General features: G+C 41.4%; 1 protein-coding gene across 6 annotated transcripts in view; it reads right to left on the bottom strand.

The window, feature by feature from the left end:
* The window catches only part of LOC143280435 (disco-interacting protein 2 homolog C-like), a 79,294-nt gene that overhangs the window by 38,576 nt on the left and 24,166 nt on the right, over positions 1-16,552 (bottom strand). For 3 of the 6 annotated variants that reach the window (XM_076585078.1, XM_076585109.1, XM_076585117.1), the window contains 8 exons: positions 14,077-14,373; positions 13,423-13,560; positions 12,822-12,941; positions 9,361-9,434; positions 8,148-8,310; positions 7,370-7,461; positions 3,641-3,766; positions 64-187 (listed from right to left, as the gene is read on the bottom strand). In XM_076585078.1, coding sequence (XP_076441193.1) covers positions 64-187; positions 3,641-3,766; positions 7,370-7,461; positions 8,148-8,310; positions 9,361-9,434; positions 12,822-12,941; positions 13,423-13,560; positions 14,077-14,373 — 1,134 coding nt within the window. The remainder of the gene's footprint in view (positions 1-63; positions 188-3,640; positions 3,767-7,369; positions 7,462-8,147; positions 8,311-9,360; positions 9,435-12,821; positions 12,942-13,422; positions 13,561-14,076; positions 14,374-16,552) is intronic. The other 3 variants (XM_076585092.1, XM_076585086.1, XM_076585101.1) reach the window with 3 other exon arrangements.

Genomic DNA, 16,552 nt, shown 5'->3' with positions numbered 1-16,552 from the left:
GTTGCACAACTGTTCACACACACACACACACACACACACACACACACATTCACTCTGACCTACCCTTGAAAGTGATGACTTCACCGTTGCTGGACTTGGGCAGTCCCTTGTAGCAGTTTTCTGAGGTGAGGGCCCAGCACACGTTGAGGCTGCCCAGTAGGAACCCCACCCCCTGACCACCAGCATCCTGCAACATCACCCACACACACAGCAGTAGGCAATGCTGACCACCACAACACAGGTAATGGTGACAAAGTCAGGTGTGAAGCATGAAATCTTCAACAAGGCTCTCCACCCCTATTGTGTGCATCCATGTGGGAAAGTGTATTTGCTCATATGCATGTAATTATGCACATGTTTCTGTATCTAGCTGGATGGGGATGAACCTCCCAGATCTTCTCTCAACAGCTGCCAACAAACAGCATGGAGGTGGTGGTCTGTCTTAACTCAACAGCATCTGGTCGGTTGCCGGTTTCCGACACTATTCCGCTCACTTGAAATCCTGTCGGACGCATTGTTACGACAGGTTTTGATCTTTTTAACGTTACCGATCTTGCTTTAAGGGCGATAACTCACAGTTTTCAGATAGATCAGACACTTTTCTTGCGAGTTCCTTCCCTTAGACCGTTGTTCGTTCATTCTATAGCAGTTTTCTTTGTTTGAAAAGTGAACCACCCTCACGCTCACCACCAGTTGGTTTTCAACATGGCGACTCCACGTGGAAACCGGTTCATGCGGAACATAATGGCTCAAGCACTCGAATTGATTCATGAAACCGGGTCTGATGACGAAGATGCTGTTGCAATGTTCGACGATGCAGGTGACGAAATTTCGGACTCTGATTCTGACTATGTTCCTGACGAAAACGATGATGAAGTGGCGGACACTGACGATGATGAAAGCGGAATGACTGGTCAGCGAAACTCGACACCAACACGTGCGCCTGCTGCAGCGGCTGATTCTCCAACTAATGGAGAAGATCACGAGGAGATGGAAATAGATCAGGACAATCTGTTTGATGATCATATAGATCCAGATTACATGTATCACTGGAGTAGAAATTTGGCCAATTTTCCACTCAACCCACCCTTCGGTTTGACACCAGGATTTCAGGGCCCCCTCAAATTGCCGCCTTGGGAGGACTGCAAACCAATTGATTTTTACAGTCTCTTCATTGATAAAAGTATGCTAAAACACATGAAAACAGAGACAAACCGTTATGCTGCAAAAAATATCCAGCAGGTACAGCAAAGAGAAGAACTTTCCCCACGGTCACAGTTCAACACCTGGAAGCCTGTGACACTGGATGAAATCAGAAAATTTCTGGCTATCCTCATCCACATGGGGATTGTAAAGAAACCAAGAATAGTGGACTACTGGTGTACTAATCCAGTTGTGAAGACTGGATTTGCCTCCAAGCTGTTGAAACGCGACAGGTTCAGAGCCATCCTGTCGTTCTTCCACCTGAACGACAACTCGACATTCCTGGAGCGAAACCATCCTGACCATGATCCACTCCATTGATTGACCACCTTGTGCATGTAAGTTATTTTCTTTTTTGTGTGTTTGTTTTGAATGTGTGTGTGTGTGTGTGTGTGTGTGTGTGTGTGTGTGTGTGTGTGTGTGTGTGTGTGTGTGCATGCTTGTGTGTGTGTGAATGTGTGTGAATGTGTGTGTTGCGTGTGGTGTGTGTGTGTGTGTGTGTGTGTGTGTGTGTGTGTTATTTATTCTTCCCCACTTGTTGAATATTATCAGTTCAAATGATAGCAAATGTTAGTAGATAGTGGTAGTATTAGCTGAAGTAGTGGTGATGGTTTGCTGTATCATACATATTGTGATTGTCCATAATAGTAAAAACTGTTTGCATGTTTCAGCTCTTCAAGACTGTGTACATCCCGGAGCAGAATATCTGCATCGACGAGGCCCTTTGCCCCTGGAGAGGCCGGTCATCTTTCCGGGTCTACATGAAGGACAAGCCGGTCAAGTGGGGCATCAAGCTGTATGAGCTGTGTGAGAGCTCCTCGGGGTATGTGTGGAACCTTGAGGTGTACTGCCACAAGCCGGGTCTCAGCAACCGCCCCCACGATGTTGTCTTCAGGCTCCTCGACCAACTGCAAGACTGCGGCTATGTCCTTTATGTGGACAACTACTACTGCTCACCCACCTTGGCCCACAGTCTCACTGCTGTCAACACTGGATGTGTAGGCACTGTGCGGGCTAACCTGGTGGGCATGCCAAAGGATTTGGTGACTGGAGCCTTCGCCCGCGGCCAGATGGACTACAGGAGACTGAATCAGGTGATGGTCATTAGGTGGAAGGACAAGAGGGATGTGCATATGATAACCACTCAGCACATCCCTGAAATGATTGCAGTGAGATCACGGTCAGAACACAAGAGAAAACCCACGGCTGTTGTTGACTACATTGGCAATATGGCTGGTGTTGACCGCAGTGACCAGATGATCTCATACATGCCAATGCACCGGAAGACCATCAAATGGTGGAAGAAGCTGACCTTCCACCTTTTGACCCTCACAATGATCCAGTCTCACTGCCTCTACAACAAGCTGCAGAGGAGTCTGGGGAAAAAACCACTGACACTGGAACAATTTGCCATATCAGTGTGTTACGACCTCGCCAGTCTTCCAGTTGGGGATGATGAGCAGAATCGTGCTGCTGCCCCGGTCAACGAGGAAGTCAACCGCCTCGACTGCAAGAACCAACACTTCATGGAGAACACAGGCTACAGGCACTGTGTTGTGTGCTATGCCAGGGAGAAGGCAAGAGGAGCCACCAGAGAGCACCTGAAGAACAGGGTGCAGCGCACCAAGTTCCAGTGTCAACAGTGCCAGAAAGCCCTATGTGCTGTGCCTTGTTTTGAAATCTACCACACCAAACAAGACTACAGCAAGTAACAGTGTCACAGAAGTGTCTACAGTGTGTGCATTGTGTAAAAAAGAGTGTTTGTGTGGTGTTTTTTTCCAATGAGTGTACAGTCCTGCAAATGTTTTCCAGTGTGTTTTTCAAGACTGCAAGCAGCAATCACTTTTTTGTGTTTTTTTCCAATATATTCTCATCAAATCTCTTTTTATATACAGCATGCATAAATAGTATCATAAGCACATCAAACCAAGAGTACATGAGTGTGACTGAACCAGTGTAGGAGGATTCAGAGCATGAAGAAGTGGATTACCTGTGTTCAATTTTTTTTTTGTTTTCCTGCCAATGTGTATCATATTGGATTACCTATATCATCAAAACCATGTGGTTCCTTCACTTAAGGTAAGCATTTTTAGTAAATTCATTGTTATATCTGTCCACTGGTATGTGTTTTATGTTTGTAGGGTGAGTGGTTGATTTTTTGTGATTTTTTAAAAACTGCTTAAAATAGTGCGATTTGAGAGGGAAACCCGGCCATTTTGACTGAGGGTTGAGTGAGTTAAGTCTTAACCCTCTTGTCCCACCCCAACAACTCCTAAATTAAGGGACTGACAATGATGACGAGGATGATGATAATGTCTGAATCAAAACAGTTGTGTAAGTAAGCCTGTGACCACATGTGTGCATGTCTCTCCAAATGTGTGCACACGCACAAACATAAACAGGCTTGTACCTTGTTCAAACATAGTGCTGAACTCACATGTGCGACTCCGACCCGTTTGGAAAGGGGCACCTCGACAGGGACGGGCACCACACCCGCCATCACACAGCCGTAGAAGGCACAGACGAAGGAAATGGGATCATTGTTGGGATACACCAGAGCCACCTGCACACACACACACACACACACACACACACACACAGAGTTTTTTTTGGAGTTGTCTTTTTTGTCCTTGACAGCTGGATGCAAAATAGCATTTATGCTTTCTCCATTACCCTTGTGAAATAAAAAAATCTAAATGTTCCTTTATTACCAAGAGTACTGGGGTCACAAGACGTGTTGGGGAACAGTACATCAAGGGCACAAACACGAATCAGAAATCATACACAAACACAAATACAAAATAATTTTTCACATATATGCATATTCATGTGAGTTCAAGTACAAGTGCATGCATGTATTTTCAAAATTGTTTCGTTTAAAGCCTGAACCGGACTATAAATGGCGGGCGATTTGAATCAAGCCAGTTTCTCACCAGAGTCTGACACTGTGACGTCGGTGAAGGTTTATTCAAAATAAAAGCCTAATAAAGCTACGGTTTGGCTTCATTTATGGCAGAGAGCGAGATTTGCCTAGCAGCTTCCATCTAGACCTGAATTGACTTTGGAAAGTACAAAATGTGTCAGCTACACGTAATACAAAATTTGAATGCAGAGAAAAGGGGCGGAGCTAGAGCCGTTTGTGTTTGCGCTAGACGTGTCTGTCAGATAAAAATAGCACCAGCACGTGGTACTGTCCGGTGAGAATTGGAAAGCATGCAGACAGCCCCTCGACGTTGGCAACCGTAAACGACCACATTGTGTGGCAGGAGTACACGGATATCTTTCTCCGCTAACAGTGAGTCGGTCTTTGTTTTGCTTTCACCTCCCACATGTTTACATTTCTACCGGACACGTGCTCGCGCTTTTTATAGATAAACTCCGCCCCTTTCCCTTTTATGGATAGGCTCTAGTGCGCATGCGCAACCGAAACCTTGCTCTCGGGAGTTAAGACTTTAAGGTGGCGCACGGCATACCAAAATGTGAAAAAATCATTCCAAAATGTGTTTTGGGTTCTTAGTGGAATACCCTTTTTTGATGTCTCTAGAATGCTTTCGTGCAGTTCATTTTACAAAACTGGTGCTTTTTCTATGAGAAATTAATCATTTTATCATGTGGGTGTTCATGAAAAATGTCAAAAAGATTAAATTCAAACTCAAAATTATCAAAGTTGTAGCCATAGTTACAACAACTTCACTGCAATGAAACCCCCTATGTTATGGCTCCTTCGAAAGTCTGAGACCTGACCTATTTTCTGACGTCATTTTTTTTCATGCAAATGAGTGTTTCCGAACTCGCACAAGCCCTGAAAAGTGGTCACCCTCCACCCAGTCCCAACCACTGGCATTATACATAATTTCGAGGTCAAGGTCAAAATATGAGACGAGCAATTTCACTGGCTAATTGTCAGCTGCTGAGTGCATGGTGAGCGTGTGATCACCTCCCGAGCGCACCCGAATGCCACTTCGGCTTTCTGGCCTAGGCAACTGACAGCGTCACCTCCATCTCGAAGTGCTTTGTTTTCCAAAGTTTTACCAAATGCCGTCTTCTAAGTTATCACCAGACAATAAGTTTGATTGAAAAAGAAATAAAGGCACAAAAGAAAGCTATGATTAGTGCAGAATCATTGGAAACTGCTTGTGAATAGCAGTCTAGACCGTCACGGCTTGACACACACGTGCAGTAACAACAACAACAAAACTCAAATCGTCGGTTCAAAACAATCTGAGCCAGAAACATGGTCTGGTGGACAAAAAAACACACAGAAGAGTGGAGCACAGAGGGGAACATGATAGTGAGCATAAAACTGATTAATACCCTGTGTAGCAACTGTAAAGAAACAGGCGTGTGTTGCTCCACTTCAGGTCTCTAGGAGATGGACCCACTGATATCTATTTTTAGATCAGTGTATTGTTTCTGAAGATGGTTGGAGGTGGAGGTGCCAGTCTTTTTAGTTGGTGATAAAGTCAACTCACTGTGTTGCCACAAATCTCCACCTGATGCTTGGTTAGTGACTTTTTCCACTTCCTTTTTCTGTATTATTCCTTCTTCCAATGGCATGAAAGGATGCAAAACAGTACTAACATGTATGACAAATGTAAGTGCAGTGTGTGTGTGACATATCTTTTTCTAATACAGAACAAAAACTGTCACACACATACACAAACACACATGTGCACACGGACCTGGTGCTTTTTGAAGCTTTCTGAAGCTCTGCACACTCCAAATTGCAGGAAAACACACTTACATAGTACACAGATGTGCAGAGTAAGTAAATAAATTTCTTGTATATCATTTCTAATTAATATACACAGGTAAAAAATGCAGCGACAGTTACATTAACTTTACAGTCTATTTTCTCAAAATGACATCTTTACAGCCACGTCCTTGTTTATGAACACTACATCTTGGGTTTAAGTGGAGGTATGTGAATGAAAATTGGTGGGTGTATGTCAAAATAGCTGCTGAATACTACGAGACATTCTCAAAACTCTAGCTTGTGTAGTTGTCATTGAAGAAAAGAAAATGTTACAATCTATGATAAATGAAAAAATAAGCATTTTCAACTTTCTGAAATAAATAGTAAATGATTTTCTAGATATCTGAAAATTTCTCATTGTATTCTGTGGCCATATTTCTCTAAGTCCATAGCAAGGGATAAGAAATTGGGGCTTTGGATCAGAGTTCCCAAAAGTGTTAGTAAAAAAAACTGTTCATCATCCAATAACTTCTGTTTCCTTAGTCAGATTTGCTCAAAAAACAACAACTGACAAACTACTATTCAAGTGTGATAATAGTGTGCAAAATTTCAAGATTGTACATCAAATCAAAGCTGAGAAACAAAAATAAACATTTTTAGACGCTGTGCGCCACCTTAATGGATAGTACACCATGTGTTGCTTGCACCTGCACACTTGTGACTTCACACATACACTGCTTGACAATGGTGCAAATGCACTCACACATACATTGTACTCACTGGTTATATAATTTCTACATATTTTCAATTTTGCTTATTCAGTTTTCAAACAAAAAACATACCTTCACCTAATTACACACAGACCCACACACATTTCTCTACACACACAAACTCAACTCACTCACTCACAACAACACACACACCGCTCATGCACACCCACTAACGCACGTCGTGACAAACCAATCAATCAGTTCATATATTCCCATTTTTACTTGTTAAAAATATTCTATACTGCAACTTTGTATTACTATCTATCTAAAATCGCATGATATGAAAACCCATTAAACTAATGAACGAAAATCAAATCACACTAGAAAGAGAGAAAGGTAGAAAGGGAAAAAAGGATCATCCATTAGACCTGAAGCATCCCTTTGCTCCCTACCCCCATCACACATCCTCCTTCCCTAAACTCCCCCTTCATCTCCCCCTACCCCCTTCTCCCAAATTCTCCCCTTACCAACACCTTCCCCCCCAAACACATACACACACATACCTAGCTGGCAACTGACCCTTCCTGCCAATCTATTTATATAATTCATCGTCCTGTTACAGGATTCACTTCAGTAACTGTGTAGAACAACCTCCCTTCAGCTTGGGGTCTTGGCCTATAACTGAATAGAACATGTCACATTTTGCAGTGAAAATAAAGCAAACAATAATAAGAAAAAAACACAAGTATTATCAACTGACCCTGTCGCCCTGTCTGATCATGGCCTCCCCCTTCTGCCCCACTTTACACAGCAGACAGTACGCGATCTTCTGCGCCCGACCCAGCAGCTTCCCTGAAACACATGGCAAAGGTGAACACAGTTCCACAGGCAGCACACATAGCTCATTCCAAGCCAGTGTGTACAACTGTGTGTTGCTGAGTCAATAAGAATAAAGAAAACAAAATCCTTACTAAATGACTACAGAAATTATTCTTCAAACACATACAGGACAAGACCAACAGCAAAAATGCAAACACAAATTTGTGATTTGGTCATTGCTGTAGTGAAAAAACAGTTATTTGGGAAATTTGCTGCACCTTAAACATCATGCAATGCAAAGTTGATAAAACAAATGTAGTTATGGTTTAACACGGAGTGAAAGCTTGTTAAGTGACAAAGGTCACTGACGAAGAAAATCTGAAGGCTTACCATAAAATAATATTGAATGAAGACTTGCCACATTGAACGATGAATATCAAAAAAATTATTCTGAATGACAAAAATTAACAAAATATAACATAACATAATAAATGTCATATAATATTGTATAATACATAACAAAATAAAATAAAGTAAAATAGTTCAGTTCAGTTCAGTTCAGTTGCTCAAGGAGGTGTCACTGCATTCAGGCAAATCCATACTATAGGCTACACCACATCTGCTAACCTGACCCGACAGGCAGTAATATAAAAAGAAACGAAACGAAATGAAATGAAAGAAGATAAAATAAAACAGATCATCATGTCCAAGGCACTGACCATAGGAGAGGTTGAGTGAGGGTTTTCCACTGGGGTCCAGCACTGTGATGGCACTGGCCTTGTAGGACGAGGACCCGTACCTCTGAAGGGCGGCTTCCAGATTGCGGGGTAAGCCTGAGGGAATCTGAAACACACACAGGTTGCGGGGTAAGCCTGAGGGAATCTGAAACACACACAGGTTACAGGGTCAGCCTGGGGGAATCTGAAACACACAAAGACCTTTTTGCTTCTCAGTCTCTGGACAATACTCTTTCATACAAGCATTCTCTCATTTGAGGTAATAAAGTTATCTTGCTGACAAAAACTATAATCTTCATATCAGTAAATGATTATATAAGTCTTGTTCTGTTTTGTGTAAATATTCAAGGATTTTATCTGTGTATTCTTGATGTGATCAGTCAAATGAAAAAACAAACAAACAAACACCTAAAAACAAGCAACAAAAAACCCATCAGTAAGAAGCATATGGTCAGCAATATAATGGCAATACAAAGCAAAACATCTTTACTGATCCATAATGAAAAAAACAAATGTAAAAAGGTGGGTTTTTTTAACAAAAGAAAAAAACATCAGTTTTTATTGTTCATCAAAATGAGATTTTTGCATATTCTAACTAAATAATCTTTCACTCCCTTATGTAACAGGGCTGTGAAAATAAAACACAAATTCTTAAGATTCCACTGCATAATGTTTTCAAGCTGCCTCCAAAAGATCTCTTTGGGGACATCTGAAATCTTTTTTGCCACATCATCTCATTTGTAGAAGAGGTGCTGTCTTCAGCAGACTGCAGTTCAGAAACAGTTTGATTTGGAAGATGTTTTTCATGTAAGAAAAACATATACTGAAACCCATCACAAAAAAAAAAAAAAAAAAAAAAAAAAAGACACCACACACACATCAACCTGGAAATGACTGAATGGTAACATCCTGCTGTTTTAACAATGGAGGATCACAAACATCAGAATAATGTCAGCTCAGCTGATATGTGTTGTTTTTTCAAGTACAGATATATGCTATCATGCACTAGTTTATATGTGTTGTTTCATGAAAGGCACAGAGAGCCCATTACATGGGGAGTTTGCGATATAAGTACAATCTATTATTATTATTATTCTCATGCTCACACATAAAAGAGCACAATGTAACCAAGAACTAAAACATATCACAGCTGGCTAACAAGCAATGACAAAGTGAGTGAGGGGGAGCAACTCACCACCAAGGGGTCGCCCATCACTGGAGTCAGCTCACTGCCTTCAGGCTTGGGGGCATTGGGGTCCACCTGTGGGGCTGAAAACACAACACTTCATCAGTTCTCTGTCAGTTTCTAGGAGATGTCGAAGTGTGTGGACTGATCCATATATGCTGCAACACATCTGCTGTACAAAAAAAAAGAAAAAGAAAAAAAAGAGTGAGAGGAGATGCCTGACCATAAAAAAAAACCCATGAGAGGAGATGCCTGACCATAAAAAAAAAACCCAAAGCAATAGTCAAACCTTGAGTTAATGAGTGTCAGGTAACTTAAAATGGTACACGTCTGCTCTCTGACACTGCTTTGCACCCCTGTCACACATTCTTTGTTCTACAATGATGCCTTAAGCATTTGTGATGCTGCACGCAAAAATCATGGATAAGTCGCAGCCACACATTTCGCGCTACACACTGTGAAAGTGACCAAGGGCTAAAAATATCAAATTTCACTTTTTCATATATTCACATTCTATAATGTTTTTTTCTACTATGTCCCAAAGTATTATATACAAATATAAAGTAATTCTACTGTATTTTAATGTTTTCCTGTTGGGACATGAGAGTAAACTTTAGGAAATCAGCGAACTCTTTTGCCCCACTTTCGAACACGATTTCGAACAGAAAAAATTGCGTGTCAAGCATAAGAACATAACCTCCAGGTTGTAAACAGTCTCTAGTCCTATTTCCAGACTGTTCTCAATCAGTTCTTTTGTGTTTATGCGTAGTAATTCGAAGTTTTTTGCGTGATCGCGTGATTTGAGCGACTAATCCATGACAGACACTGGCCGACGCTCGATTCATCACTGCTAAAACTTTGTGATCGCCGACTTCAATTATTTCCAAAAGCAGCACGCTTGTACTGTTTACGTCTTGATTTTCAGTGCTCTCCGTGTTTTGTGAAAGCCACAATAATTGCCTTAAGTGGATGACGGTGATTGTGTTTTGCGAACACGAAGCACAATGGCGACGCAGAAACTGACCAGCACGCAGATATCCAAGCTGTTGTCAGAAACAATGGATTTCACCTTGCCAGAACTCATTGAAGCAGTGACAGAATACTTTGGTGATGAAAAATCATCAGAAATCGATGATTTTAGCAGTGAAGATGAAGAAAACCAACCTTTGCTGGAGGAGAATGGGGATGAACACGAAGACTGAGACTGGTAAGTTTGCTTTGTCGCCATCATTCACGAAGCTTTCGCTTCGAGTTTTAGTTTGACGCGTTTTAAAAATTTTGTGAATTTATGGTGAACTAAAATTACTTACATGAAAGGAATAACATTTGTCATTTGATTACTGTAATGGCAACCCAACTAGCTGGAAACATCCACCTAAAAGTAGTAAAACAAGTGACAATGTTGACAAGTGGATGCTATTTTTAGTAATAAACTGACAAGGCAAAAGCAGCAGTTGGGAAAACCCTTCACTACCAGTCAAAGATTATCAATAATCATGGCATGTTTTCACACTTTACTGAAGCTGTTTGAGACATTTCACAGTCTATAAGTCTGTAAAGAAAAAGAAGAAATGTATAATGCATTTCAGATGCGTGAGAATGTGTAATCAAGTGTTTATTTGTGACTGTATTTTGTGCAGTCATTGTCAGTGTGTTGTGTGTGTGTGTGTGTGTGTGTGCATGTGTGTGTGATGATTGTGTCAGCCAGTGTATTGCCTGTGTGCATACATGATGTTAATTACATGCATGTGTTTGCATGCATGTATGATTTCATGAGTGTGTTTGTGTGCATGTGTGTGTGTTTGTGATGATTGTGTCAGCCTGCGTATTGTCTGTGTGCATACATGATGTTAATTACATGCATGTGTTTGCATGCATATATGATTTCATGAGTGTGTGTGTGTGTGTGTGTGTGTGTGTATGTGTGTGTGTGTGCTAATGCTTTTTATGTATGTGTTTGTGTATGTGTGTATGCTTGATTTCTTATTATTATTATCAGTTTCATATTTGGCAAAATTTTAATCATTACTTAATTGTACTTTGTAGGTCTTCCTTACTGGATATCTTTTCACCTATGGGACTCCAGGAAGGCCAAAGAAAACCAAAAGAGGACAAGGTGCACAGAAGAAACTTCACATGTGATTCACTGACTGAATTGTGTTTCTAAAGTGTGTGGATAAATTTGGTGAGTACTATTATGTTGTTTTGTATCACCTGCCTATCTTCAATTACCGTGTTATACAGGTATACTCCGGTGTGTCACCACAGGGGTAGCACAAATACAACACATGTATACAAGCCATCTCATGGTCAAAGGTCATACATTTCTGTACATTGTCAGAAAGTGTGGAGTGATTCTGATTAGTAGCTGTTGTTTTTTTGTACAATTTTTGTTCGAAGTGTGAAAATGTGAAACATCGCACATTTACTTCTCAGTGTTTACACCCAGTGAGCATGATTTTGGGATAATATTTTGACTAAACAGCGATTATTTGGTGATGCTGAGTGCATTTCCAAAGTTCTCTGAGTCTTTCTTGACATTTTGGTACCAGTCACTTGCTGTTAAAAATTCTTATGAAAAAGTTATAGCTATGTGAATATTCCCAAACTTTTTATTCCAATTTTCTCAGAAGTACATCAGCGACCGCCAAGAGACTGAAATGCATGTATCTCAGAAACTAATAAAGATAAGTGAATTCTGTTTTCTGCGTCTTATTCAGAATTCTCTCTACTTTCAGATAAACCTATTATCTCATTTTGTGAATTTTGATCCTTATCCATGATTTTCGCGTGCACCATCACATTTTCTCAAACCTGATATGTGGTGGAATGGCTAGGTTCAGTTAGTCTTCATTTACATGATGTGGTGGAATGGCTAGGTTAAGTTAGTCTTCATTTACATGATGTGGTGGAATGGCTAGGTTCAGTTAGTCTTCATTTACATGATGTGGTGGAATGGCTAGGTTCAATTAGTCTTCATTTACATGCTACATATTCATCCATCCTTTCATCCCAGCACTAGAATTATCTTTGAATAATAACTTGAAAAAAAAGAAAGAAATATTACTGATCATAGATGCAAACCAATAAAAAAAAAAAATTCAAAAAAGAAAACACAACTTTTGGGTGGGTAACACTGATTGTTTTGTTTTTTTGTTGTTGACCGTTTTAACATTTATGATGTGTAGTTCTACACATCTTAGCAGGTGAATAGTGAGAAGCTAACAGAAAAATATAGCATAAATAGGATAAATCTGATTGTACACATCTTAGCAGGTGAATAATGAGAAGCTGACAGAAAAATATAGCATAAATAGGATAAATCTGATTGTTCACCTGAGATATCCCTACCTTGCTACATGCCAATTCATTTAGATACAGACAGCGATGCATCAAAACACACTTTATCTTAAAGATCTATTAGCAAGTAACTTGACACCATTTTCATATCCATGAAGCAACAAACTTACTCTCCAATGTGGCATCTGATTCGTCAACAAAGTACTCGGGTAAGGGCTTCCTCTTGGGTCTTTTCAGTGTGTTGAGCAGCTGTTGGATCTTGGCAGACACCTTGCCATGCACTGGTGCTGCTTAGCACACAACAAACATCACATCCTGATCACACTCTCTCTCCATTCATATGTAGTTCACACAAATCATTGTGTCATCACCATCACCAAGAGCAATGTTTGTCTGGTGTCTCATGTAGTATAAGATGAAAACAATGAAGCATTCAATGCCATGCACAGAAGGTGAAACACCTCTTTCCCTTTCCTCCCATTATTGTTTCTTATCTTCATCTGTTATTTCCCCATCCCTTCCAGGCACACACAGAAAATGCTGCCTATTTTCTTTCATCTGCAAGCAACAATCCAACCACTAATGAGGGTAAACTGCAAGTCTGGAACCATTACAACACACACACACACACACACACACACACACAAACACGCACATGTGCGCACAAACACACACACACACACACAAATTGAGAGACAAAAACCAAAATATAACAGACAGACAAATACTCAGCACCAAACAAGTGAAAAGCACCAACAAAAGCCAACCTACCATCATCCCCTCCCATGCCAGTAGCAATGCCAGTGGCAGTGACCCGTACAGAGGAGGGGTTGTAGCGACCCACACGATCAGCCTGCCGGTTGGTCTTGGCATTGTTGGTGACGTCTGGTGGCTGAGATATGTGGTGGGCTGAAACAAAGAACACCAACTCTTTTGATCTGAAAAGAAAACTGATGAAATGACAGTCTTTCCCCTCAACCTGTCATTTTTGTCTCTGGAAAACTGTAGTAAAAAAAAAACAAAAAAAAAACAAACACAACAACTCTGCCTTGGTCCCTGTCTCTGATAAGAGTCTGTGGAAAAAATCCCAACTCCGATTTAACCAAACTTTCTGCACTAGGTCCAGTGCATGTCAATAAAAACAGGAAAAATGAAACGAAGTGACTGGAGCCACGATGTCAGAGCATCTGTCACAAGCGCATGGCAGTGACCCCTCAGGATGAAAGGGCACTCACAAGACCATCTTAAAAGCCCTTGTCACAGCCTCTCCTAGCATCTAATACCCTAACATTGAAAATGTGTCAAACAAATCAACCCAAAACACTTAAAACCTCAGAAACTGGGTGACTGCAGCGTTCTCTAAAACTTCTGCAAACGAACAGCTGTGCATGTTAAAACTTTCACATCAGTCTAGCAGTCACTCACAATGTCTGGCGTTTTGTGCATTCTGCATGACGTCGGCCAGTGCATGGCGCGCTGTGTTGCCTGGAATGGCGTAGTTTGTGAAATGCTGTGACCTGGGCCGCTCTCCGGCCCCACCAGCCCCTCCCCCTCCCCCACCCGTGGTCTGGGGGGTGGCACTGGCCAGGTGGTAAGGTGAGGCGCCCTGACCCTGGTCAGAATAGGAGGAGGAAGAGGCTCCGCTGTCCCGGGCACCCCCACCACGCTGGAACCCTCGCAGCAGCTCTTCATCAAACACGCTGTCGTCATCTGATGAAGAATCTGCACAGCACAGGAAGCAAGATCATGCCACTCATCCGCTGCATGAACTCTGTCCAAATGATTTTCAATAATTTCTTCTAAGTTCTGAAGCATTTTTTCATTGATGCAAAGTTTGTCTCTTATAAATAGGGCATGTTCATATTTCAGTGGGAGAAAACTAGTTGTCATCCTGGAAAAAGGTGAATAGAAGATGGTGATGGTGCTCTCAATCAATGGTTAAAAACATTTTCAAACGACGGGGAAAAGATGGTTTTGCATTCTGTGGCCCTTTTCTTGGCAGCCACCAGTCCCCATCTCATGGTCCCCCCCACCAGCATAAGACGAACAACAGAAATGTAAACCTCTGGGGGGAAGAAAAATTACAAGCCTCCCTTTCTGTCTTTCAAGCTGGATCCGATGGCATGATGGCAAAGAAATAACTTTTAATATGAACTGAACATGTAGATTTTGTTGCACAGCCTGACTGCAGCTTTCTTTCAATTACTCATGCAGACTTTTAGATTTTTTCTTTCTAAATTCCACCCAAAAACCTGGCATGTTAAACCACAGGACAAAATAGTTGTCACTGGCTTTGTTTCATTGTGCTTCTTGAGTACAGCATCCAGAATACAGAGTGCTCTCACAAACTGCATGACAGTACATTCTTTTATCCGTGACTGATGGAGTCAGCAAACACTTCCCTCATTCTAAATATATGATTTCCATTGTCAGCCTGAAATGGCCACTATGCGGTTCGCTGATCTATAAGTAACATGATTTGAAGTCCCATCATATCACACTGACTTCACTGTGCTGACCACCCTTTGTCCTTAATGAGCACATATTTGTACTCTGCATATTTCAAAATCTTAAAAGCTGTACACTTCTCCCTATGGACCCATGAAATGATATAGTTGGAGTCTTTTTTCCAAGTATATTTTCCACACTCAATGGTCGACTGATTGTTGAATATTTCCAATACATTTTTAGCCCTAAGCCAAAAACAAGAACACAAGATGTTAAAGTGAGCAAACAGGAACAACAAAGAGGGATCTGTGCTTTAACACTACCCTGCCACCCCATGAAATTTCACATTCATATTCAAGGCTATTTTCTGTCAGTTTTTTATTCCCCCTTTTCCCCACCCGCTCTTCACACGAGACAGGGAAAACAGAAGCAAACATGAACCAAAAAATATTTCTCTCCCCCGTCTCCATCCACTGTATGACATATGGAAAATAGCCCAAGTGAACCCTCAGCAGTTCTGAGAGACTTCCCCTGACAAATCAATAAACACTCCATCATTCATTCCTCCATTCAAACATCTCTCCCTTCCTCTTTCTCCCTCTTTCTCTCTCTTCAATCACTTGCACTTTAACGTTCACAAAAAATAAAGCAGAGTTGAGGTAATGACTGAAGGCAGAAATACGAAAGAAACAGAAAACAACCATTCAGGCTCTTAGTTTAGCCAAGCTTCATACCCTAAGCATCATGAGAAATACACCAGTGGTTTGGCTCAGCCACAACCTTCGGAAATGTGTGTCAAATCAATGAACTCAAGTGGAAGTGAAAGGGAACACCCTGACACAGCCTTCAAGACAAATACACCACACACTGAGTGCAACAGGAGTGTTTCTGAAAGCACAGACTCTTTCCCTATGGACACATGACTGAACACAACAGACTGAGTGCCTGTGGGAGACACTGTCACACAAATGTGAAGAGCCCCTTACACAGAACATAGGGGGGGCGGGGGTGGGTGGGGTGGGGGTGGCGAGTATTAACACACAAGCTTAAAATCAGGGTCAGAGTCTCTGTCTGCCATGAAATATGAAGGAATGCCTACAAAGCTTTAAAAAGTGTGGGAGAGGGAACACAGAGACAGAGAGAGAGAGAAAGAGTGACTAGACATTTCTAACCCTAACAGCATCATCCCCACATAATAAATGAAAAATACTTGACAGGTATCATTTTTATGCATGCATGAGTCCACTGAACAATACTGTGACCACTTCAGTGTCTCTCTTTGAGATGAAACAATCACACACACATGCATGCACATGCTCATACACAGCCACACAAACACACACATACGCATACACGCACACACACACGTGAGCGAGTACACACACAACCAGCTCTCAAGGAACATGAATATTTCAACAGCCCCTGTAGGCACTTTTTAAAAAAAAACATCTGA

Source organism: Babylonia areolata, chromosome 1 (genome assembly GCF_041734735.1).
Source record: "Babylonia areolata isolate BAREFJ2019XMU chromosome 1, ASM4173473v1, whole genome shotgun sequence".
Classification (NCBI taxonomy): Eukaryota; Metazoa; Mollusca; class Gastropoda; order Neogastropoda; family Buccinidae; genus Babylonia; species Babylonia areolata.
This window is presented reverse-complemented; position numbering and strand designations above follow the sequence as displayed.